We start from the raw sequence: 25,133 nt of genomic DNA on the forward strand, positions 1-25,133 counted from the left end.
AGATTACATAGTGTAAGTAAATATGAACTATAGCTGAACATCCCATACACAATCCAATAGGTTACAGCATCACTCAGTATTCAGTAGTGCAATCTCTATCTCTTTTGCAAAGCATCTCTCTGAACCATTTTAGTACTATACATCCCTCCTACCTGTGTAACAAGTCCTCCTGAATAATTCATTTTGACATAGTTTGTAGAAATCCAGGAGAGTGGAAGCCCTCCTAACCTCATCAGATAGGCCATTTCACAAGGTGGGGACCACAAGACAGAATGCATATGTGTCAGCAGTTGTTGATTTTGGCCATTTGCAGGATGGTACCTGCAGAAGGCTCTGTTCATATGAGCAAAGCTGTTGTGGCAGAGTATAGGAAGAGAGGAGGTCCCATAGCTGTGAGGGACCAAAGTCATGAAGGGCTTTGTTTGTGATAGCCAATACCTTGAATTGAGCCTCGTAACTGATGGGTAGCCAGTGGAGTGACTGCAGAATAAGAGTAACCATGCTCTGCCTAGCTCTTCTTAATAACCGAGCTGCAGCATTTTACACTAACTGGAGTCTCTTGAGTTGATCTCGCCTATATCGAGTGCATTACAGTAGTCAAATCTCAATATTACTGTGTTATGGATTCAGGTGGCCAGATCAGCTGTGGCAAGTTAAGGAGGCATTTTCCAAGCTAGACTGCTATCTTGCTTCTCTAGCAGCAGTGCTGGATCCAGTATAACTCCTAGGCTCTTTACTGTGTCAGCAAGGGGCATCAAAAGTAGGAAGAACAATCTCTGCAGTCCCAACCAGCATCATTTCCATCTTGTGTGGGTTCAGTTTTTCCCCCCAAAGGACTTCAAAATAAACAAGAGATTAGTTGCTCATGTCTCGTCTGCATATGTGGTACTAGAAATAGGGTTGCCGACTGCCTGGAAAAAATGTCCTGTTCTTTTAATAAAGGCTTATTTATCTCCATGCTGTGAAAAGCTTCAGCTACCTATTTCTATGCATTAAGCTTCTATTAAAGGATCAGGAGGACATTTTCCTCAAGGCCAGTTAACAAATGTAGACCCATTTAATGGTATTTTCTCTTAAGCAAGTGATGGCATTCTTTTGCAGTAGCTTGGCTTCTATAAGCAATGAAGGCTACAGCTATCATCACACTTAGGGAGTAAGCTCCATTGGACTCTGTAGTATTTACTTCTGAGTAAAGTTGCTAAAGATTGCACTGTAACTGGCAATGGGAACAATAATACCTGCAGTAGTATTAAAAACAAAGTCAATTGTCAGTTTGGTTGGGTCATGCTACAAGGAGAAATGGAAAATCTTGCTACTTTGTTCATTGTAGTTCTGTCTTTTAAATAAAACTGTTGCTGAACTATTGGCCCTCTTTGACATTACCATCCCAGGGGAAAGCCATGCATTTCAGCGGTCAATTGAATAATGCTAAGTGGATCACTTTGGGCAAGAAATCGTGTAAAAAGTCTTAATGGGAAAACTGCAGTTAAAAGAGATTAGGGTGGTATAACCTTGGTGGTATATTTCTAGAAAGAGTCTGATGCTTAATAATTCTTTTAGGAAAACACATCGGTGGCTCTGTGGGGAGGACATTTGAATGGCAGCCGGCCAGGAGCAAACATTTCACATCCCTGGAACTTGACAAAATGAGTGTTGACAAAGTAGGCATGGCATCATTTTGAGGTGATCCCCCCATCCTGAAGTATTAACCCTGCAAATTGCACACATGGCCTGCAAGGACCGTAGTACCTTGTAAGGAGAGATATTCCACAGGATTGAATACTTCAGCCAAAATGAGCTAAATGAAAATTAGAGGGATTTTAAAGAAACTGTTAATAGGACTTTTTCTTTTAAAAAAGGAAACGTCGGATTAAGTATATCACACAACCTGTGTGCATAATGTTATATTAATCATGTGATTTAACTTCTTATTCAGTGTGTTATATCAGAAACTTTTCATTAGTAAAATGAAAAGCTTCATCAAGCTTTTCATTAGTAATAAAATGTTCCATTTAGGTAAATATAATATTTAACATTATTGGATAAGATTTATAAAAGAAATCACTCTCTTAATCAAAAGCTGTGATCTTGTGCACTGTTGGAAAAGCCTGCTGAAAGCTGACAGTGTTATACTAACTTTTTTACAAGAACAGAGATGTATATCTTAGTGGCATCTAAACCCTTGGGCATGCGTGATTGTTCTGTACTGCATGAAGTCGCACACATCACATGTTTTAGAATCAAGAATCTCATTCTATTGCAATGTGTAATGTGTAGTAACAGTGCCGTAAAGTTAGAAGTATTTCCTAAATGGGATTTATTAATTTAACAATTGACATTTGCCAAAGAAAACTTTGAATCAAGAGGTTGTATGAGGGCAGGAATTGGGATCTAATAGCATTTGAGTCTGAGAACTTTAGTTTTTGTTCTGGTCCTTCCTTAACTACTGTAATATATATGGAATGGCCTTTTGTTTTCTGTTCACATTATTTAATCTCAGCTTGCCACTTGCTTGGTCACTTTTCTGTCTCATCATGCTTCTCTCTCCATTTGTTAGCTCCATGTTTTCTCAGTAGATTTCTTGTCCTTTTTTACATGATCCTACACTTTGGTGCCTCCGCTGTTGACTTTCACGGGCTCCTCACTCTTCCCATTCTCCCTTCTTTGTAAAACCTCAGCTTTCCTGTTCTCTACTCACGTCTGCCCTTTCTCACCACACCCTATGTTTAGAGTTATTTGTTTATTTATTTAGGATTTTCCAGGGTCCTGCTCAAGGCAGTTTACAATTAAATTAATAAATTTTCAATGTAAGTACAAACAAGCCATTTAAAATGAGCCCAGGGATATAAAGCAGCATAAAACAGACCTGGAGCCAGAAACAGGCCATAAACAACTAAAAAGATAAAATCTCTAATTAAAGGCCTGGATCAAAAGAAACCTCTTGGTCTGATACTTGCCTGTAAGGAAGCTACCTGGTAGGCCTCAAATGAAGAGGGCATTACATAGACAAAGTGCAACCACAAAAATTCATTGTCTGTAGTTACTTCTAGAATGTTCCGATGTTAGCTATGTTCCTAACCCAAGCCATTAAGCATTAAAGACTTCTTTCATCTTTCCCTTCAAATTATGCCTAATTTGCTTTTACCATTAGCATTTAATAAAGAAATGAGAAATTGTACCCTTTCAGGGAAAAACTGGGATTGATGGAGGAAAGCCACCCTGTATATTTATGTTTTAAGTAGGGGTGCCAGCTCTAAGTTGGGAAATTCCTGGAGATTTGGGACATGAAGCCTGGGGAAGGCAGGGTTTGGGGAGGAAAATGACTTCAGCATGGTATAATTCTATTGAGCCCAGCCTCCAATGCAGCCATTTTCTCCAGGTGAACTGATCTCTATGGCCTGGAGATCAATTGTAATTCCGGGAGATCTCCAGCCACCACCTGGAGGCTGGCAACTCCAAGTATTAAAGACATATAAGTCTTCTTTGTTCATGTGTAAACTGGGGAGGGTCTGTGTTTTGCACTCAGAGGAATGCATGGGTGGGGGGAACTGAATTCTCCTTTGTCTTACTTAGCTGTGCTTTGTTGCTTGAAGCATTTTCCTTCCAGTCTAGTTCCAGCAATACAATCTAATGCAGTCCTCAAATACTTAATAATTATGACAGCACATGAGCCATGAAGCTACCTTATAATCAATCAGACCATTGGTCCATCAAGGTCAGTATTACCTACTCAGAGTGGCAGTGCCTCCAGGGTCTCAGGCAGAGGTCTACTTACTGGTCCTTAAAAAGGGGGTGGGGGAGATGCCGGAGATTGAATCTGGGACCTTCTACATGCAAAGCAAGTGCTCTTCCACTGAGCCACAGTCCCACCACTAAATGCATTATGGGATGGGAAGAAACAAGCTTGAAATAATGGTGCATTAGGGAGTGGTGGCTCTGATCTGGATAGCGCATGTGAGCCTGATTTCATTAGATCTCAGAAGCTAAGCAGGGTCGGCCTTGGTTAGTAATTGGAAGGGAGACCTCCAATGAAGACCAGAGTTGCAGAGGCAGGCAATGGCAAACCAGCTCTGTTAGTCTCTTTCCATGAAAACCCCAGCAGGGGTTGCCATAAGTCAGCTATGACTTGAGGGTGTTCTCTACCACCACCAGGGAATGGTGGGGGTGGTGGTATTGCTCTTCTGACCTACATACTCTTCTTTATATGAAAATACATTCATGGGTATGTGAGTGTGGTTGATCCTCTTTTTGTGTATTTTCATCTTAAGTGTAGGCAACAAATTGTGGGTGTGATCTTGTTTTATTTTAATATTTGTTGTGCAGCCAGGAGAACCCTGAGGCATTTAGCAAATGAGCAGTAACAGCAGCAGATCCACAGTGTGATAGAGAATGAAAAAAATAAAGCAAGTAATAATATCATTTTGAAAATCATATCCATTAGAGAACCAATTATGCTAAATTTTGATGGTACTACATACTGCACAGTCTTGGATCCACCAGAGGACTTTGATAAGTGGAAGAGGGAATGCTTTTTGCTGATTTCCCCTCCTGCAAGAAACCCCCAACGCCCTCTCATTCTATTCCTGGATGGAGGGTCCCTTGTTCCTGAGGAGAAACATGGGAGAGGGGGATTTGGAGCTGCAATGGGATGAAGAAGTAAAGAATTCCCACTACACTGACTGAATTCCCTCCATCGGATCCAAGTGTTCTGCCCTCCCCCTGCACAAAAGATGATTTCTAATTTATTTATTCATTTGATATTTAATCTGCCTTGCCCCAAACATGTGAGGTGAGATTTGGCTTGGGTAGGTTACAGATGATGAAGATAAAATCGGAAAAAATACCTATGAGGAAATGAGCTTGGAGAAAAGGGTTTAGAAAAATGACAAACCTATGGGCTGAGCAAGTTACAGACTTGAAGTAGATTGGTTGTTTCTTGGCTTGCCTGTGACAAGCTAGGCTGGGAGCTATATGGGGTACAGTGCAGTGTGTTTGAAAATATGTACCAATACCAATGAATTTCAACAAGTAGATACAAAAATGCCTTATAACAAATATGAAATGCTGACTCTTTTAAACTGATGCCCTCTTCAGTAGAAGAGATTAAAAGCTATTTTTAATTTAGCTCTTTATTCAACTTGCTGGAATTTATGTGTACAAACATCACTCTGTTAAAGACCCATGTTAAGATTTTTTAAAATACCAGCTTAAAACACAGTTTTGTACCTAATTATTATCCTCTTTTGGATACTAACTTTTTGATGCTGTTGCAGACATGTGTAAAACCTAACCAATTAAAAGAGAATAAATATTTTTTTCAAAAATATATACCTATGTCCTTTTTTGTGTGCTGTCAATTCTTTGTTTTCTGAGTGTAGAAAATTAAATATATTTTTGAAAAAGCAGTGGTGGAGGAGGAGGTGGAGGAGAATTTAGAGAATACTTCCAGACAATTTTGTTTGCAAATTAACAGAACTACAATGTAAACTGTGTCTATTGTGCAGCATGCTTAGGTGATTAAAGTTGAATCTGATCAATTTTTATCGGAAATAAAGTATGATGAATGGATATCCATATATCTGGAAATTGATTAGTATCTTGACATGCATGAGAAGTTACAGCTAATCGAAAACAGGAGAAAACCTTCCTAATGAAGGGAAAATATTAAATTGTTTTGTTTCTACCGTAAATCATTGTGGAATGTTGAAGCCAATTGTCTTCATTCTGTGTCAATGATAATAAAAATATAGTATGCATTATTTATCTACTGTACCTGGCTATAGCACAATTGTCAAACATTTGACGGGAAAAAAATATCCTGGCAGGAGAGTTTATAATTAATTTGTTCGTACCCTTAATGCCTGGAGGGCCAAAAATAATCTGCAGTAAGGAAGTTCTAAAAATTTTACTGAATTTTGAGAGCTGATTTTCAGCTTCACTGGTTGGCAGTAAGAAGCATAGTAATTTTCAAGACAGGCCTCATTACAATTACTGGGACTGGGGCAAGAATAGTATAAAACAATAAAACAAGTTATGTTTTACCAGACTGGAATTATATAAGAGGAGAATTCAGGTTTGCTTTCAAGCAAAAAGACCTTTTTTAAAAAAGACAATGCATATGGAAGACAAACTCAGTTTCCTGCCTGGTTCTAGAGTGGAACACAATTAGATACTACCTTATGCGTAAAAAATATTAGTTGTTGAAAGGCATAAAGGAGCATGCATGAGAGAAGTAGATTGCTTGTCTGCTTGCTTTAAATTATAATGGTATAAATTAGGTATAGAGCATGGTGTAGTTGTTAGAGTACCAGACAAGAACAATAAAGACCTGGTTTCAAACCCCTAGTTGCCATTGAAGCCCACTGACAGTGCAGTTGCATGCAGAGTTACTCCAATCTAAGCTTACTGAAACCAACTGGCTAAAACTGGACTACCTCTGCATAGTATTACACTGTGAGTAACCTAGGGCCAGTGGTTCCCTCTCAGCCTGACCTACCTTCTTGGAATGTTGTGCGGATAATGTTGTGTTGAGGAAGAAGGAACTGTGTATGCTGTCCTGGGCTCCTTGGAAGGAAGGGTGGGATAAGTGACAGTAAGAGAGTAAATATTTGGTACAGTCCTAAACTCATCTTCCTTCCTGGAGCCAGTTATAATTATTTAGAATATGGACTCCATGTATTGACAAATTGTTGAAATTATCTTAGATTGGATCTAGGGTTGGCTATCTGATCAGAAGAAAAAGTTTTGGTAGTTTAGCCAGTCAAATATTGTGAGGCATATTTAAAACAGTAGCTTTATTAGCACACTCGCAAAAAACCCCTTTAATCAACTACAAGTTTTCTATTTATGTTGACTACAAATTAGTTAAATTCATTTTTGCACAATAATAATATTTTTTTAAACTTATAATGAAGTGTAGTATAAGTTTTAACAATGTTAGATAAGCTTACTAAACATCATATATCTAATTCTGAAGTACCCTCAACTTACAAATACTTAAATCTGCTGATTGGGACCTTGACTACAAATCACATGGTTCTACGACTTTGTGGAACCCTTAAGAGTTGCAGAAAACACTGGAAAGTTAGAAAAATTGAACGGGGGAGGGTTGAATCCCCTCCCCCGAACAAGAGTGCATGGTCTGAACATGTGCAATTTACCTTCTCCGAGATTGGGATATGGACCAGCTCAGGACCGGCGGTGGTGGAGACATGGATGATTGCAGGGCCAGGAGGCAGGCAGCCATGGAGGACCCTCCAGAGTCAGCGATGGTGGGGAGGAGAAGCCTCAAGTAAGGAGGAAAGAGCTGCCCGAACCACTGGTGTAGCAAAACGAGGAGGCTCGCCACCGCCACGTCAAGGCTGGGGGGACAGGCTGGGGGAAACACCTAGTGCTGTGAATGTTATGGAATGTGTGTGGGGAACAGCAGCAGCCATGGCGAAGCTAGAGGCAGGTTGATGGAGCTTGGAAAACAGGCACCTTCCTCCTCTGTTTGGCACTGCTCATGTTACAGCCGCCAAGGTAGCTTGTCTTCTCACTTGCAGAGACAACAAGGACAAGGATGATGTGATGACTCACCACTGAGTCACCATGCAGGGTCGCTGCAGATGCCTCCCTAGCTGAAAGGGAGAGTTGTTGTCACTGCCACTGAACACCCAGTGTCAGGAACTTGGGGGGGTGGGGCTTGGGGAACACGAAAAAACATAAAAATGAAATAATAGATAAACAAGTAAATAAGAGTGAAGCTGCCACCAACATGGAGGCATTCTAGGCTTCATGGAATATTTCACAGATCGATTGACTAGCATGCCGATGCTCTTTAGAAATAATGTAATGATATCAGAATCTGGCCAATTAGTTATTTATATTATTTGGCAAGCCACAGTGCTAGAATTAGCCAAAATTCATAGAAGGATTGCTTAGCAATCAGTTTTTAGCAATGGACATAGAGTTTCTGAAAGATTCCTCTATGTCATCTCTGGTATTTACTGATTTTTTTAAAAAAACATGGTCTTATAAATTTTCTTTTCTTTCCTCTTTTTTTGAGGGAATGGGGTGGTGGTGAATTTTTGTGTGGATACGGCCCTGGATTAGAATCTGAGGTGCTGCCTGGGATCTACTTATACCTCAGTTTGTAAAGGAACCCAAATGTGGTTGTCACAAGTTGCGCTGAAGATTTCTAAAGCAGGAAGTCTTCAGTCATGTCGCGATACATGAGGGAAAGAGATAGGGATTTGAGGCTTATTTAGCTGACTGCAGCCTTGTTGAAACAAAGAATCTTTTCCATTTGAACATCATTAGATCGTATACTTATTAATATGAATCTGGGACTGAGGCATTCAGAATAAGTACCTACTTCAGGAAAAAAAAATTGTAACTGCTGACATTCTTGATGACTGTGATCCAAAACTCTCTGGCATTTCCACTAAGCGCTTCTTCACTACTCATGCATTATTTTTGCTGTGCTGCTTCACTGCAGTTTAGAGGAATAAGACTTCAGTCAACAGTAGTTGTTACAGATCCATGCTGATAAGATACAGAGTAAACGTGAGCGATAAAAGGAGGAGTACTGTTTAATTTTTGTCTTGGATGCCCCTTTTGGATTTAGATTTATATATGTTTAATAATTTAAATAGCCTTGAGACTGTAATCTACACTTTTTATAAGAAATAATTCAACAGAGCTGGTATAATATCATATTGTGCATGGATGCAAGCAATCAAAAATAGGTCTGCTGAGAAGTAAAGTCGGTTTTATTCAGTGAGGCTTATTCCCAGGAAAGTGTCTTTAGGATTGCATTGATAATCTGTTAGCCTGTGCCCTTACTAGGACTTTCCTCTAGTTTGTGAAACCAGAATTTATGAAACTCAGATACTGGTTTGCTTTAGCAAGTACTGTTTTCATAGCATATGCTCTGGCCAGGCTATTCTATAGCTAAGGAATATACAAGGCTGACACCAGCGATTAAACCAGGATTAAGTCAGCATGGTAAACCAGTTAAGGATAACTGTGGATAATAAACCAGTTTCAGATCATGGTTTCAGATTTGATTGATCCTAAGTTAACTAGTTTGTGGAGGGACCTGCATTCAGACTGTCATGCTAATTATAGTTTAATTAAACCATAGTTTTGTGTTACGTCCAGGGGTCATTTCATAGAAAAAGAGCTGGAGGAACTCATTAGCATAATTCATTAGCATATGCCATGCCCCTTGCCATCACCGGAAGTGTGTCATTAGCATAACTGATTTGCATATGCCACACCCCCTGACATCATCTATCCTGGCTGTTTTGGACCCAATCCTGGCCATTCAGGGCCGAAATTGGGCCCTAAATGGCAAAAATGGGCTGAAAATAGCTGAAAAGGGGCCCAAAATGGTCAGGATCGGGCCACCGCTGAGTGGGAGAGTGATCCACCACCCATCAGAGGCCCGATCCGGGCCATTTCGGCCCCAATCCAGGCCAGAACAGGCCCCAAATGGCTGAGAGTCAGGTGGGCAGGGCCACCTGTCATGTGACCTCTTTGGGGAACTACCGGAACTCCATTCCTGCACGTTTCCCCTCGAAATGAGCCCTGGTTACGTCTGAACTGAGATTTAGGGTGGTTTTTTTGGGTTAAACTATACGTTTGGTGTAATTGTTTTCTTTCCTTGCCAAGCTGGCTGCTTCTATTTCTAGTGTTGTGTAATGGTTAAAGTGTTAGACTAGGATCTGGGAGACCCAGATTCGAATCCCCACTCTGTCATAGGTGATCTTAGGCCAGTCACACCCTCTCAGTCTAACCTACCTTGAAGTTTGTTGTGAGGATAAAGTGGTGGAGAGAATAATGCAAGTCACTTTGGATCCCCTTTGGGGAGAAAGGTGGGTATAAATGAAATAAGTAAGTAAATAAATGATCTCATCTTGTCTTCTGCAAGAGGTATTGGTTGGGGGAAATAACCATAAATATCAAGTCAGTTATTTGTGGCTTTATAAAAATTAACTCTTGCCTTTTTGTGAACATCCATGCTTGTGGATGTAAGTGGAAAATGTGTTAACAGTTTGGGGCCACTGAGTTGATTTTTGAGTTGATTTCATTAATGGTGGTACCTTTTAGCTCAGTTACAGACAAATCTTCTCAAGTCTCAGTTACTATTCTGGGTTTGTTTGTTTGTTCCTATAACCATTATATCCATGGCCTTTAGTAGAAAATAAAGCTTTGCAAAGAGAAATAATTCTTTATTTTCCATATAATCACCATCTTGCTAATGTCCCGGTTCTTTTGTCTTTCCAGTTTGATGGAGAGAACATGTATATGGGAATGAATGACAATAACCAGGAATTCCTCTCAGCAAATCAGGTAAACAGTCTTTGTGTGTATGTGTGTTTGTGTGAGTGTGTGTGGTGAGATATATAAGATACTAAGCAATACTCATTGCTTGCATGTATCAATTGTAATGTAATTACATATATGTTGCTGAAGAAGATGCAGGGTTCTGAAGAGTTGTAAAAGGAAAGAGCCAAACAGAATCCCAGAATAATTTCCTCAGCATTTCTGCAAAGGTTATGCAATACTTTGTACCATTACAAAGTCAAATTATATGTTACACAGAAGATCTGAGAGAATTTCGTGACTGGATCTCCTGATACATTTTTTAATATTGAAAAGTAATGGGTGGAGATTTGGATCGAGTCTGTGGAAGTGTGGGAAGATAAGAGTTAATCCTTTCTGTCCTGTACCATTTTCCCAATAGGACCCCTCTCCTCGCCCTGAGCCCCAAGCTGCAATTAGCCTCTGGGAAAAATGATAGATACTCATATTGAATTCTTTCCTCCTTACGTTTGCTAATCGCAGCTTAGACGGACTGATATATTGCAGCTATAGTTAGTAGTGGGGGAAGGATTAACCCTTCCAGTGCCATGGCCCCATAGCCCCAGTTCTAATTTTTTTAACATTAGAAATGTTGGTGGTGTTACTAACAATATTCTTGTTGTGAGTTGCTTTTAGCATTGAGAAAGCATACAAATTTTCTAAATAAATAAAAATATGCCGGAGATCTGATCATAGATCTCTCCTATAATGTGGTGGTGGAAAAGTGTTTGTTGATTAGAACAATGAAAGTTTCCTTTTTTAAAGATCTACTTTTCTATGAAACATCAGTGCCTACTGAAGGAAAGGTCTTTTTGCCTGATGTATTATGTCTTATGTTGTACAGTTCTTTCCCCACATCTTGATCTTTCATGTACTGTTGGCTTTGAATTACGGTAGAGATTAAAATTAATGATTCAAGATCTGACAGCTTTCTAGAAACTACATTTTCGTTGTACCTTTTTATGATGCTCTTCTGTCCTGGGGTATCGTACTCTTGATAACAATGTTTCCTATGGGTGAAGTCTTTGTCCACTGCTCTCCTGACTCTGGAAAAGCAGTGCAGATGAAAATATGGAGCACCAAAGCAGAAAAAAATTATTCCTGGAGATTTATAGCTATGTGTTATATGTCACATTGTTATTTAGATTTGATTACTATTAAGATTCATGGGTTAGGGAAGCAGCATATATAACCATTACTATGTATGGATGTGGAAGTTGGACAGTGAAGAACGCTAACAGGAAGAAAATTGACTCATTGGAATATGGTGCTGGAGGAGAGTTCTGCAGACACCATGGACAGTCAAAAAGACAAATAAGTGGGTTCTAGATCACATCCAGCCTGAATTCTCCCTAGAAGCTAAAATGACAAAACTGAGGCTATTGTACTTTGGTTACATCATGAGAAGACAAGACTCCCTGGAAAAGTCAGTAATGCGAGGGAAAGTTGAAGGCAGTAGGAAAAGATGAAGACCCCAAATGAGATGGCTTGACTCAATAAAAGAAGCCACGTCCTCCATTTTGTTGGATCTGAGCAAGTTTGTTAATGATAAGACATCTTGGAGATCTTTCATTCATAGGGTCACCAGGAGTTAGAGGTGACTTGATGGCTCACGCGCGTACACGCACACACACACACAAAACCACAGCAGAAACCTGTCTACTCCAACTTGCTCTAAGTGTGCCATTTGACCAGATACATTTGGTGTTTGGCCCAGCTGAACAGAAAAGTTAATCAGATATTTACAGATCAGCTATCTTTATAAATGGAATTCAGTGGTGCCTGAGTGTTGACAAAAGAGTGCAAATCACAACTCATATAATGTAACAGACATAGAAGCCAGGACTTTTGAAGAATTGCAAGAGGGCAAAACAGCTTTGAAATCTTCGCACCTGCCCAAATCCCCCCTCCAGTATTCTTGAAGCTCTCAAGGGATACAGCAGGCTAATTTCTTCTCCCATCCCTTCTTGTCCCGTAACTGATCTATCTTACTTGCAACATACTGTCCCTTCCAGAGCATATTTCAGTCTCATCAGGCTGTTTTTCATATAATTCTTTTGTCCCCCCCCTTTTTAGTTCAATTCTGCATACCTGGGAAGTCCCTTCAGTGTGTAGAGACGTCAGCCTTTTCTGTGAGTGATTTATTTTGTAAATTACACAAGGGTCAGTAGGATTATTGTTAGATATTGTGATACTTTAATTTTGACCAGACAGTGCTGTAGAATAACAGTAAACATTGTAGAACAAAATCCTACACAAAGATTTATATCTGGGCACAGAATATTGTAATCCCCTCCGCCCCCCCCCCCAAGCTGATAACTGCTTTCTGGGGCAAGGTTGCAATCTGTTCTTGCTACTGTGACTGCTGTGGCAGGCACCTTGTCTTGTCCATATATCTGAATACTTAAGTGAAATGTTCGCTTCAAATGTAGATCAGAGATTGACTATGATGTAAAATGAGTGTTAAAGCAAAGACAAGAAGAAAAACGGATGTTCACCCTCAGAAGTACAATACATGAGCTTGTCAGATATGGGGGAGTGAGACATACATCCAGTCTCAAGGTTTCTACAGAGGGAGGAAACCATAACTGCTGCCAAAAGAAAAGTCTAGCTTTCCGAGGGGAAAGAAAAATGCTCACTGTTAATTGTAAAGTCATAAAACAAGTAATTAATTAACAAGTAGAATAAAATCTGTATTACTTACCTTGTACTTGCTTGAATTTTTTTCCCATCTAACTTCAGTGTTTGTATGCATAAGGGAGCCATTAATATGGAAGTCAGGCAAGTTAAAGAGTATAGGCCCCCTTCAGCTTTGGGGGGGGGGCTTTTATTTTGTCCTTCTTAAAAATGGTTCATCACTGACTACTCCATTTCACCAGTTGCCACCGAACAAGAATTGAATAGTTACTGTATTTGTAAAAGCAGCTAAACTACAGTGGTCATTGTGCAGATCCCAGTCTACAAGCTCACAGTCCCAACTAGATTAAAAATGCAAAACAAAAAGGAATGGATGTTGAAAGAAAAGAACTTCTTACATTCTGGATGAAACTACAAACTAGTTAGAAACCAGTCCATCAGCAGCTTTTTCTGTTGTCGTTCAAAGGATATGGAGAGGCCAAGGAGCAGTTTCATCGGTTCCTTGGTTCATTTCTTTCTCTATTCACTTTAAATTCTTCTTCAAAGTCCGCTACTGTTAAAAAGCTGGTTCTGTAATTTTTCAAAATGAATACTGGCATCCAAGGTGTGGGCGGCGTTGATCACTGTGCTGGGCAAGGCACCCCTTCAATCTCTTTCGCATATTCAGAGAGGTACACTCTGATTGTTTCGTCAAACTTCCCAGCACTGTTTTTGGTCTGAGCACTTTGTCACCATGAAAAGAAGGATCAGAAAAGTTTTGCTTATGTTGTCCATTTATTTTAAAATCCTACAATTTTGTTTTATCAGTGCTTGCACATTCCTCTGGTGTGACTTGGTGGTGACAGAAGTCACCTGGCATCAGTAGAAGGGACCTCCAGTGGAGGAATATATGAATGCTGACCGAACAAATTGTTGGGAAGATCTATTCCTATTGCCTGTTCTTTTGATACAAGGACAGAGGGACATCCCTCCTGTTATTTATTTTTCTTTAACCATTATCACAAGTCCTACCACCTTCAGCTGTGTCTATATTTTATCCTCATAGAAGCCTGGAACAGGATACCAGTTATGCTGTACACCTGATCATGGTGGTTATAGATGAGTGGGTGTTAAGTGTGAGGCTGAGAATTTGTGTCCATTACTATGTGGGTTTTATAAGAATTCTTAATGTTTCCACTCAAGAAGTCTGATCCAGAGAAATACTAAATGTCTAAACTCTAGGCTTGATAGAGCGAGTGAGCTGTTTGTGCTGTTGCTTATCAAGGTCATGCCAAATAATAGAACTTCATTAGCATGTGAACTGAAACTGCTTAAGTCACTGAGAACAGAAGTTTTCTAGTACACCTCTGAATGAGGCTCAAAGTGTATTATTAATAGAGCATGAATAATGAAAACAGTTAGATGCCCTGAGTATTCTTTGTTGAAAAAAGTGAGAAATAATTTTACATACTAATGCATCAAGAAAGGTCAAAGAATCCCAGTCCATGGGGCAGCATGACTCATGTAGTGTGCTGAATATAAAATGGATAAGTGTGAGACTGAGATTGAAATACCTACCCAGAAGTAGTAGCTGTTACTCTGTGGTAGATCATAACTCCTTCTTCTGATACTCTATGCAGTTGCGTGCCCATGTACAAAATACATGTGACCAATGTGTATACCTTACCACTTTCTAATGTAAAATGCACATACATTGAGCCCATGCTTTTCCCACTTGGCACATGTCTTACTTTAAAGAGGAGGCATGTGATGCACAGATATGTATGCTTATATATTTATTAACTTGCTTTCTTTATCTGTTATTGAAATTCAAGAGAGACAGATTTCATGGTGTAAATCAATGCAGTCAAATAGCATGAGACATCTAATAAGCACTGCAGTAAGATTAGAATTACAAAAGTTAGAAACAATGCAAGAAAGTATTTGACATGATATGTTGTACAGTGCAGAAAATGGTATTATGGATGTAGAAAACTTCAATGAAAGAAGTACATACAGTAAACAGTACATTCAGTACAAACAGATAATACATTCCATACGCAGTGGCATAGACCTGTTCCCTTTTAAAAATATACATTTTATATTGGGATCCAAGTCTAAAAATTGTCAAAGGAAATGTAAGATTGCACTGCAGTGCTGTTGCCAATGGCTGTCTAAGAGCCAAGCTACAAGTGACGAATTACACTTGCCTGGCAAGTGAACAGACTCACGTGTATTTCTCCCTGTTCAATGCCATTCACTTGTGCTCCACTTGATGAAGTGGAGCGCAAGTGAACAGGGAGGAATACACGTGAGTCTGTTCACTTGCCAGGCAAGTGTAATTCATCACCTGTAGCTTGGCTCTCAGCTGCTGCTCATGGGTCCCATAATTATAAAAGGGAGCCAGATGGATTCACCATGGAAGCCACTGCAATTTCTGTTTCATAGTTGCATGTGACTAAAAGCCTCCAAGTCAAATAAGATTTTTTTCTGGTGTCAGCAAAATCACACAAGTGGTTGCTACACAAATGTGCTTCTCTGGGCTTTTTTTCTGGGAAAAGAGGTGGTGGAACTCTCAAGAGGGAAATGAGGGAGAAACACACAGGCCCCCTTACAAAATAGCCATTTCCTCCAGGGGAAATGATCTCTGTCTGGAGATCAGGGGGTGGGGCCACCAGACACGAGAGGTGCCGGAACTCCGTTCCACTGCGTTCCTCCTGAAAAAAAGCCCTGGACTGCTTCTGTAGTAGTGTTGCTTTGTTGTACTGCAGTAAGCACTGAAAGAGGAAGCATGCTTACTTCTCATGCTTCTTCTGTAATATTCCAAAAAGGAAGAGATGCCTACACTGGATGTGTTGAGAAGTAAACACCTGTGTGTATGTGTTCTTTTTTGAATGTTACAGAAGAGTACAACCCATATGCTTAACTAGTAATGAGCAAGCTACATTTTGAGAGTTGATGGACTTAAAAAGTGAATTTGCTAAGTTTAAACTTCTCAAGCATCATATGAATGAGGGTCGGATTTCTCTAGTGTCTGAGCTGTGTGCACAGTACTCAAAATGCTACTGTTCTGCTAAGAGCTTTCCTTGCTGCTCTTACCACTTCTCTTTTCCCTGTCCCCAAACCTGGTGTCAGAAATGGAGAGGGCACGTGACAGGACCTGTATAGGTCCTCTCTGTCTTCCACCACCTCCTGGCAACACTTCTGTCCGTATGAAGGTCGAAAGAAGATATCCAGCATCTGGAAAAAATTCTAAATATAGATGTCATCATAATTTATTATTCCCCAATGTACCTGACAATATATGCACATAGGAACAATAATTCAATAATTAATTAAGACATACTTGATCTTGTCCCAGAAACAGATTCTCCTCCTCTTCAAATGTAAACACCATCAGCTCCCTTCTGGCTCCCTTCTCTAGCCTTTTATTAAGATGCTAATTTAGCCAGCACAGCAATGTATCGTAATTTGGTTAGCCACTCTACCTAAGACAAGCACTTCTGAGGCTTCTAATATCAGACAAAATGATTCGTGCAGTAACGATCCTACTGAGAATTAATTCTTTATCCTCTTTTAGCAATGGATTTCTTAATGTAATTGGGACGGCAAATTAAAGAGGCTGAGAGAAAAGTATACCTTTTATGCTTTTTCCAGTTCTCTTCCCCCCAAATTAGCCCCTTGAACATGCCTACTGCACATGGAGGAAAAAACTACCCTCCTTGTGCCCATCTTTTCCCATGTTCATTTTCAAAGCTATTTTTGCATCTGGACAACTAGATTGTCAAATTGCATTGTACTCTTTCTGCAGCATTCTAAGCCATTTTTAGAAGTAAAAAACCCTCAGGATCCAGATAAGAATTTTTAAAAATACTTATTCCAGATATGAGGCATAATGTTAATGTTGAAGGATGCCACCCAGAATCAGAGGCTAGTATTACTCTCTCTTCCTTAATCAAGATGCCTTGGCAGTTGCTTGCCAGTGTTTTCTATGTGTATTTAGCCATGGACTTAGTATTCTTTCAAAAGAAAGCAAGCACCCCCCCCCCAATGCTTCTCATTGAAGCATTTAGCTGCCATGTACCAACCAGGTCCCGGCATAAGGCCAAAAGAAGCCTGGGTGTTGGCGGTCTAGACAGGAGTGGCTTAGAAAGCCAAAACTGCTGGATACTGACATAGCATGCTGGAGGTGAGGGTTATCCTGACCTCAGACAGACTTAGCCCATGCTCTGCACATTGTACATAGGAAAACTATGTATGTATGTGCGTGTTGTAAAGTTGCAACTGACTTATGGTGACCCCAGCAAGGGGTTTTCTAGGCCAGTGAGAAGCAGAGGTGGCTTGCCATTGTTTTGCTCTGCAGAATATTCCTTGATGGTTCCCATCTAAGTATCAGTCCACATAGGATAACTAGTCCACAGTTATTCTTAATTTTCATTAGCTTGCCTTCTGTTCAGCACGTACTTGGGTAAACTATTTTGTTTAATGCAGTTCTTCATTTTCCCACATACTCTTATTTACATTATTAAATCAGTTTATTAATCTGTCATACTTACATGGTGGTACAGTCTGATTCTCTGAACAGTTAGGCTTGTTAAGATCTTGAATTATTGTGGCTAGCAAGATCCCACATGGATGTAGTGTTCAGAGTGTCAGACAAGGGTCTGGAAGACCCAAGTCTGAAGTTCCACTCTGCCACGGAAGTTTTCTGGGTGACCTTGGACCAGTCTCTCCCCCTCTCTCAGCCTAACCCACATTACAGAGTTGTTGTTATGAAAATAATATAAGAGGATGAAGATTGTTATAAGCTGCTTTGAGTCACCATTGGGGAGAAAAGTGTGGTATAAACCTCCCAAACAAAGTTCATTATTAGTTGTTATCATTTTGACTATGTTTTCTTGAGTATCTTATATACTAACAGTCAAGTGGCCCTGATCTGAGGATATTTAGATCAGAAGATTGGACCCATGAATGGCCAAGACAGATTTTCCTACACACCTGAAAAATGCCCCAGGTTTGCAGTAAAATCTGAAATCTATTTTTTTTAAAAAAAAATACATTGCCAGGTTTTAAAAAAACCCAAAATGATAAAAGGAGTGCCTATAGCTTTAACTAGATTCCCTAAATAGGTGTTGCTCAGCAACCATAAGAATTTTGCCAGTATTCTAGGCTTGGTTTCTGCCAGTAAAAGGCAGGGGGAGGGGCAAGGCCCTTTCCAGGGCTGTTTTGGCCTTTGAGAAAGAGGACTCGTTGGGGCAAAGCCCAGAAGCACCTACCGGGCAATTTGATGCCACATGACTTGTATGACTCACGCACGCTTGACTGCTTGCTACTGTTTAACAGTAGCCCCCTCCCAAAGCCAGTGTAGTGGTTAGACTTTCAGAGGTGAATCTGGGAGACCCAAATTGAAATCAGCACTCTGTTGTGGAAGCTCACTGGATGACTTTGATCCAGGCACATACACAGCCTAACCTACATATCAGGATTGTTGAATAATATGAAGGTAAGGAGAATGATGTAAGTTGCTTTGGGTTCCTATTATGGTGAAAGGCAGTATATAAATGAAGTAAATTAAGAAATATAGGTGAAGATGGGGGGGCAGATAAAAGGTAAGTTGTTTAGTAGGTTTGAAGGAGAGAATGACATGGGGAAAGGTGAGCATATGGAGGCTGCCAGGAGAATGGAAAGAGTAAATAGTGTGGGGAAGGGGATGTAGGAGGAACTACCCCCCCCCCAAGTCCTTGCAAATTCCCTATGACAGAACTGGGCCTGGCTCAGCTGGCAATTGACAACTGGACCTTAGGGTAGAAGCTGCTCCGGGTGGGAGGGGAAGGTGATGAACGGGGCGGGGGGCAGACAAAGGTGGGTGGGAAGGAGAGAAAGAAGTAAGAAAAGGGGAAGAGGCTATGAGGGCAGGGAAGTGACAGAGGATATGGTGAGGGAGGGAGAAATGAGAACTACCCCGCAAGTTCTTGTGGGTCCCCACTTGTTATAATTAAGAGTATTCTGAAACAACAACTTTTTCTTCAATATATCGTACAACACTAGTTCTAGATGAAAGAGAGTGGGTCAGAACTTGCTAAGTTCTGGTATAAACATCTTTGGGGGGGTTATGTTAGAGGCAAAAACTGTCTTTAAGAAGGTCAGCTGTAGTCTTAATTCAAAATCTGTTAGTCAAGTAATTTTTCCCTAGATAATTAAAGATCCACTTTAAGCTTATTCTTCAAGGGGCTTGATATACATAGCTTCATCTCTTGTCTCCATTATTTTTATAGCCAGGAGAAAAGGGTTTTTAAGGAGATATGTTGTTCCAGTGTTATGAAGAGACAGAAGAAAGAAGGCATACGCTAAAGGGCTTTTGTAGGTTGGAAGATACTCTGCAGAGCTGTCTCTTCTATGCGAGTGTCCCATCCTGTTAAAGAACGGAAGTGTTTGAGCACAGTATTGCTTAGAGTTCAAAATAACCTTCCTGTTAATAAGGGTATAAGTGATTTGGTTCTTCGGAGGGTTCCTCCTCTCTTTTTCCTCATAGTGATACTGTGCCAAATTATCACTACTGGCAGTTTTACATCAGGGTAGATGTTTAGGGCAAATGTCAAGAGGATGTTGACTAAAAGGGGGCATTATGTAGTCTGGTTGTTGCTGGGTAAGCCAGCTTGAGTTTGGCTACAGGCTGCCTCATATCAGTCTACCATCTTCCAGGATGGCACCCAGCAATTGCATCTGGAGCCTCCACTTAGAGGCCCTTGCATGTTATTTGCTAATTGTAATAGAGTTTTGGCAAGGTGGGGGCTTTTTTTCATCTCAGCACCACAAATAGTCCTTTCTTGCTCCTCCATTCTCTGCTGGCACATAGTTGCTTACATTGTTGCTTAGTATTTTATAGTAAACATGAAGAATTTGACACAGGGAAATATTTACTGTTTTAAAAAATTACAAGGTTAGTAAGAAAGATAATATTATTTGTGGGTTTCAAAGAGAATTTATTGTTTAAGATATGCAAACAGAAAATGACAAAAAGGGAGAAAAAGAATAGCTGGCTAAGGAAAAGTTACATGCAGAAATGTTTAACATACTATATAGTTACAGCAACACAACAGCTTTGTTGAGATGATAAAGCATTTTGAGTTTATTTTTCATTAATCTCTTGTGTCCAGACTGAAATGCCTTGGGGCAGTGGAAACATTTTTTGCTGTGTTTGGAAAGGTTGTAGTGTTACTGTCTGAAGATTCCTTTTGAAATTAAAAAAAAATCTTTAGGAACATCCCACAGTTATATATTCCTGTTAATATCTAATTTTTTCAGAGTATTTTTTAAAGTACAATGATAAACAGATGTACTAAAATAAACTGAAAATTGTATGAGGTGTATGAGGAGAAACATACTCATTTTTTATTTTGGAAGTTGTACAGAATTGTGATGAACTTTAGTGAACTGTAAGAACATAAGAACTGTCTTGCTCAAGTTGTTGAAGGTCTTGCTGGCCCAGCCAGCTGCCAGATGCTTCTGGAAGTGATGGCCTGCCCTCTTACAGTCGCAGCACCTGCTTCTCTTTATGCCGTATTGTCATGACAGACCTCGGTTTTGTTTGTATTGGGCACCAAACAGGTTGTTAACTGGACTGATGCATTATTTTCCCCCTCCCATTGTGCATAGAGCATAAATCAAAGCTTCCCAGTTTGGGAAGCCATGAATCAAACTCTAGATTGACACACCATCCCCCCTGACCCCATTTACCTGGCCAGTGGGGAGGGCACCCTCTGGGGCACCCCCCCAGTGGCGCCTGCAACAGGCCAAATAGGGCCTGTGGGGGGGGGTGATTCAGCCCTTTGGCAAGCGCAGGACTTTGGCTGCCCTTTGACCTGAGTGATGACTAGGGTCGCTGCCTTCATTGAGGCAACCCTGGTAATCGCCTCCAGCACTGAGGCGCTGGAGGGGGCACTGGGGCCGGGGGCGCATGCTGTGGAGTTGGCGGAGGCAGCATGCGGTTGGCTGACCGGGAGGGATGGGAAGCTGCCCACGCACTGCCCCAGCTGCCTGCCATGCCTGGCCCACAGCTACTGCAGCCTCCCAGCTCTCCCGTGCTGCTGCTGCCGCCAACACATGCCCTCGGCCAGGAGCAGGAGCTGCGGTCCAGGCGTGGCAGGTGTCCAGGGCAGCGCGAGAGCTGGGAGAACAGACGTGCGCCTCCCCAGCCACCCACCATGCCTGGCTGGGCCGGCAGTCTCTCAGCCTTCCTGCCCAGCCGCCCGCCGTCCCGCAGTCCGGGTGCGCATGTGGGGGCAGGAGCAGTCCTGAAGTTGCCCCCCTCTGGCCTCAGGTGCCAGAAACTCTGGCGCTGGCCCTGGTGATTATGTCACTTCCCGGAAGTGACATCATCACATGCGCTGGGAGCGCGCACGCGAGGAGGGACGCTGGACGCAGTGGAGGGTGAATGCCAGGATCCCAGTCCTCCACCGGGGGAATAGAGGGGGACCTGGTAACCCTACCTTTTCCACATGGCACACTTACAACGGGTTTTCTAGGTATTCAGCCTGCAAGGATAGGCTCTGCTTTCAGGTTCTATAATTCTGAATTTGAGGGAGTCAAACCAAAGTGGTGTCTGGTTTTTATTTCTGCACTTTAAAAATGCCCTATCTCTTCTGTTGGCTTTCTGGGGGAAGTTGAATGTCAGCAATTTAGTCAGCATGGCCTTTTGGTCTGCTTTTTTGAGCGTATCTTGCAACTTTGCAAAGTCTGGACATTAGATAGAAGAGGCTGTGTCTACTTCTATGCTTCGAGTTCCAAAGTGTCAAAGAAATTATTTGATTGGCTGAGGTGTTTCGCATGGAAAATTTTAAATATTAAGCAGGATCCCCCCCTTTTTAAACAACAGTGTTGCAAAGTTGTTTTTAAAATAATAAAAAAGAAGAAGAAAACAGGAGAGAGAAAAAGAGGAAACGCAACACAGTCCTGCACAATCTTGTGTTGGTATGAGGGCAAATGTACTGCTGAGGTCACAGAACATGTAAAAAATAACAACGTTAAAGCTGAGAGTGATGGGGGGGAGGGTGTGGTTACAAATGGCTGCTCAGCCAATCAGGATGCAGGAGGATAAAGGGGAGGGCAAAAGGTGAATGGCAAGGCCAGGGCTGACTCTGGAGAAATTATTCTGCACTTTAAAAAAGCTATCATTTAACTTGGCTATTAAAAAAAAACTCAGGACATGTGTGCAAGGAGAAAAACCACAGAAAACCCGGAGAAAGGGCAATTCTGCAGCAGATGCAGCCCTTCACTGTGGAGAATGCAAAAAGGACCAGGAAGCAGTTTTGGAGACTTAATTGGTGTATTTTGACCATGAACACAGGACACGGAGGAGACATCGAAGTTATATGGGGCCAAGCAAAAAGCCCCATGTAGAAAAGACCTAAATCTGTCTTTTAGAAGACCTTGGACAGCGAGGTTCTTATAGATGATGCCCCTCTGAAATACAAATGAATCTTCCACACAGAATTTCCAAGTTGATTTATGCCCCTTGGTTTATGTTGCTTCAGTTCTACGGTTTGTTCCATCCACTGAATTATATAATGGTCTTGCACTTATATAATTTATATGGAAAATAAGGTTATACGGGTAACTTTAATTCGTGTAGCTCCTGATTTATGTTCAGTTAGTATATTTGATCAGTAGGATGATTGCTACTTGAAAAAACATAATTTTGTGGGTGCAGCTCCTGCGTAACAAACTCTTTGTGTAGTTGTTTTGATTTTGCTTTATTTTCCCCAGCAAAAACAGTGCAAAGTTCAAGTTTGCCATTGGAACAAGTGGACTTGTAGTGATATGATTAATATTGCTGCAGTCATGTACGGGAGCTATTTTCCATGAACAGTTTATGAGATAGTATTGCAACTGTTGAAGAGGCAACCACTGATAGGTGTTGCTGTCTGAAGATTTCCCCCACTAACCTTTACATTTCCCAGAGCCTCTGGAGGTGATGCAGCGGTGGGCTTTTCCATCTGTACCCCCTGATATTTCTGAAACGAGCAAGAATACAAGTGCTGTACCCAGGTGATGGAGGGCAAAGAAGATGACAGGCCTGGGTGGGGGGAAGAGATGGGAGAAGTCACAACTTCTTTGTCTTCTGCTGCACTGGGGAATTTAAAGGTGTGGGGTTGCAACCAGGCAGCCTTAGCAACCATGCTGCTGATTTCACATATGAATTAAGACCAAGCATGTTTGATTTTCTTTCCTTAACTTCCTTTGAATATAATTTTTCTTTAACAGGAATAGCGATATCATTTTTTTAATATATATAATTGTTTAAATTTTGCTTCACCTTTCCCCAACGAAACAAAACAAAATTTCCTTTTATTGTAATAGCAGCAATGTATGATAAAATTTGTGTTCCCTGTTCTTCTTACCCTTGTTATTTTCTAATCTTGCTGTTATTTACTTTGACATTACTGTTTATTTACCAAAGAGCCTTTTATTGCATTGGTCATAACATCACTGTTAATATCACAAATATTTGTATTAAAATGAGTGCTCTGGATATTATTTATTGTTTGCTGAACCTTGCTTAACCTTGCATTAAGTGCATTAAAACGTCAGGAAAACATCTTCAGAATCTCATTTTGAGAGGGAAGTAAATAATCATGACAGATATGACTCTGCAGTACACACTGGAATATCACTCTGCCTTCCCAGGGGGCTTTAACACATTGCTAACTCTTACTCTCTAGAATACAGTAGTTCATCATCAATGTATTGTATTTTTGCCATCTTGTGCCAGGCATTGCCCATCAACATAACATAAAATATGCTGGAGAACTAAATAAAATGACACCTCTGATGTTCAGTAATGATGTGCTAAGTTTTCCAGGCATAATTAAAGGGAGTTAAAAAGATTTCTTCTGCACAGCACCACCAAGATATTTGTTCAGCTAATCATATATGTGATATTTCTTCATGTTTTAAACCTTTGCAAATTCTTGCTCGTTGGAAATTGTTTTCTTTTCAAAGCAGAATGTTTTGAGTAACTGAATAATTTTCCTCTTTATGGAATAGTTATAAACAAGTTGTAAATGTATTGCATTGCCTTGTCCTGATCCAGTATGGGTGATCTGCAAATAGACACCGGAGTCTTCATCAGGATCAGTACATATGATACAGTACTGTATATGCCTGTTTCATGAGTAGATGCCAACATCAAATGCACTGTTGCTGTGTATTTGGATCCTGATGTTGCATCAGAAACTGAACAGTGTCATACAAACAGGTATTAGCATCTGATACACATCAAATGCAATCTAGCCAGTGTGGTCCCCATCAGCATGGCATGCGATATCCTATATGATGCAGAAGGGAATAGCTAGTTTTGCTGATCTTAAAGTTATCCTAGGTTTGTGAGAAATCCTCAGTGAAAATTCATGCATTCTGACAATGCACCTTCTGCCATCTTTTTAATTCCCTCCCATGGATAGTATAATTCATTTGCCAATAATGCATAAAACATTGGTTTAAAAATATAAAATTAGGCAGTAATATAAAAACAGCCCCTTGGAAGCAAGGTCCATCGAAAGAAGTAGAATTTATACTTAAGTAAACTTACTTAAAACCAGGTTGCAAGAAAACTAATCATCCATTCCCACTGAACTTATTTTAAAAGATGGGGTTCTGGAATAGACATCTACCTCTGTTGCCAAAAACTGCCTGAATGGAGAAATAATCCTATGAACACCAAAGGCATATAGTATAATAGAAATGCTGACGGACTCTCAGTCAAAGCAGCACACAACTGCTGCATGAAAATAATTCCTGTTGTTCAATCAAATCAGAAGGGCATTTGACCCTCACAATGAGTCAAATGCAAAACGTAATGTAATCCCCAAAAGGGGCATCGGTATTAATGGAACTTGACATGTGATCAAACAGCCATGGCCATTTGACCCCAGAGATGAGTGAGGGATCTATTGTGTCTAATAAAGTTGGCAGGGCATCAGTCTTCACCCTAATCAATTCTCTCTCTCTCTCTCTCTCTCTCTCTCTGTCTCACACACACGCACACGCACATGCACACACACACACACACACACACAGACAAGGATCTAAATAATGTACCTATTACCAATGTTCTTACATGCTCTGCAGTAGTCATTTCAAATAAAAACAATCTAGAAATTGTAACA

General features: G+C 40.6%; 1 protein-coding gene across 4 annotated transcripts in view; it reads left to right on the forward strand.

Annotated features, from left to right (window-relative positions):
* The window catches only part of TOX2 (TOX high mobility group box family member 2), a 297,642-nt gene that overhangs the window by 82,659 nt on the left and 189,850 nt on the right, over nt 1-25,133 (forward strand). For all 4 annotated transcript variants that reach the window (XM_054979270.1, XM_054979272.1, XM_054979271.1 and 1 more), the window contains exon 2: nt 10,273-10,338. In XM_054979270.1, the coding sequence (XP_054835245.1) occupies nt 10,273-10,338 (66 nt within the window). The remainder of the gene's footprint in view (nt 1-10,272; nt 10,339-25,133) is intronic.

This window comes from Eublepharis macularius, chromosome 5 (assembly GCF_028583425.1).
Source record: "Eublepharis macularius isolate TG4126 chromosome 5, MPM_Emac_v1.0, whole genome shotgun sequence".
NCBI classification, from domain to species: Eukaryota; Metazoa; Chordata; class Lepidosauria; order Squamata; family Eublepharidae; genus Eublepharis; species Eublepharis macularius.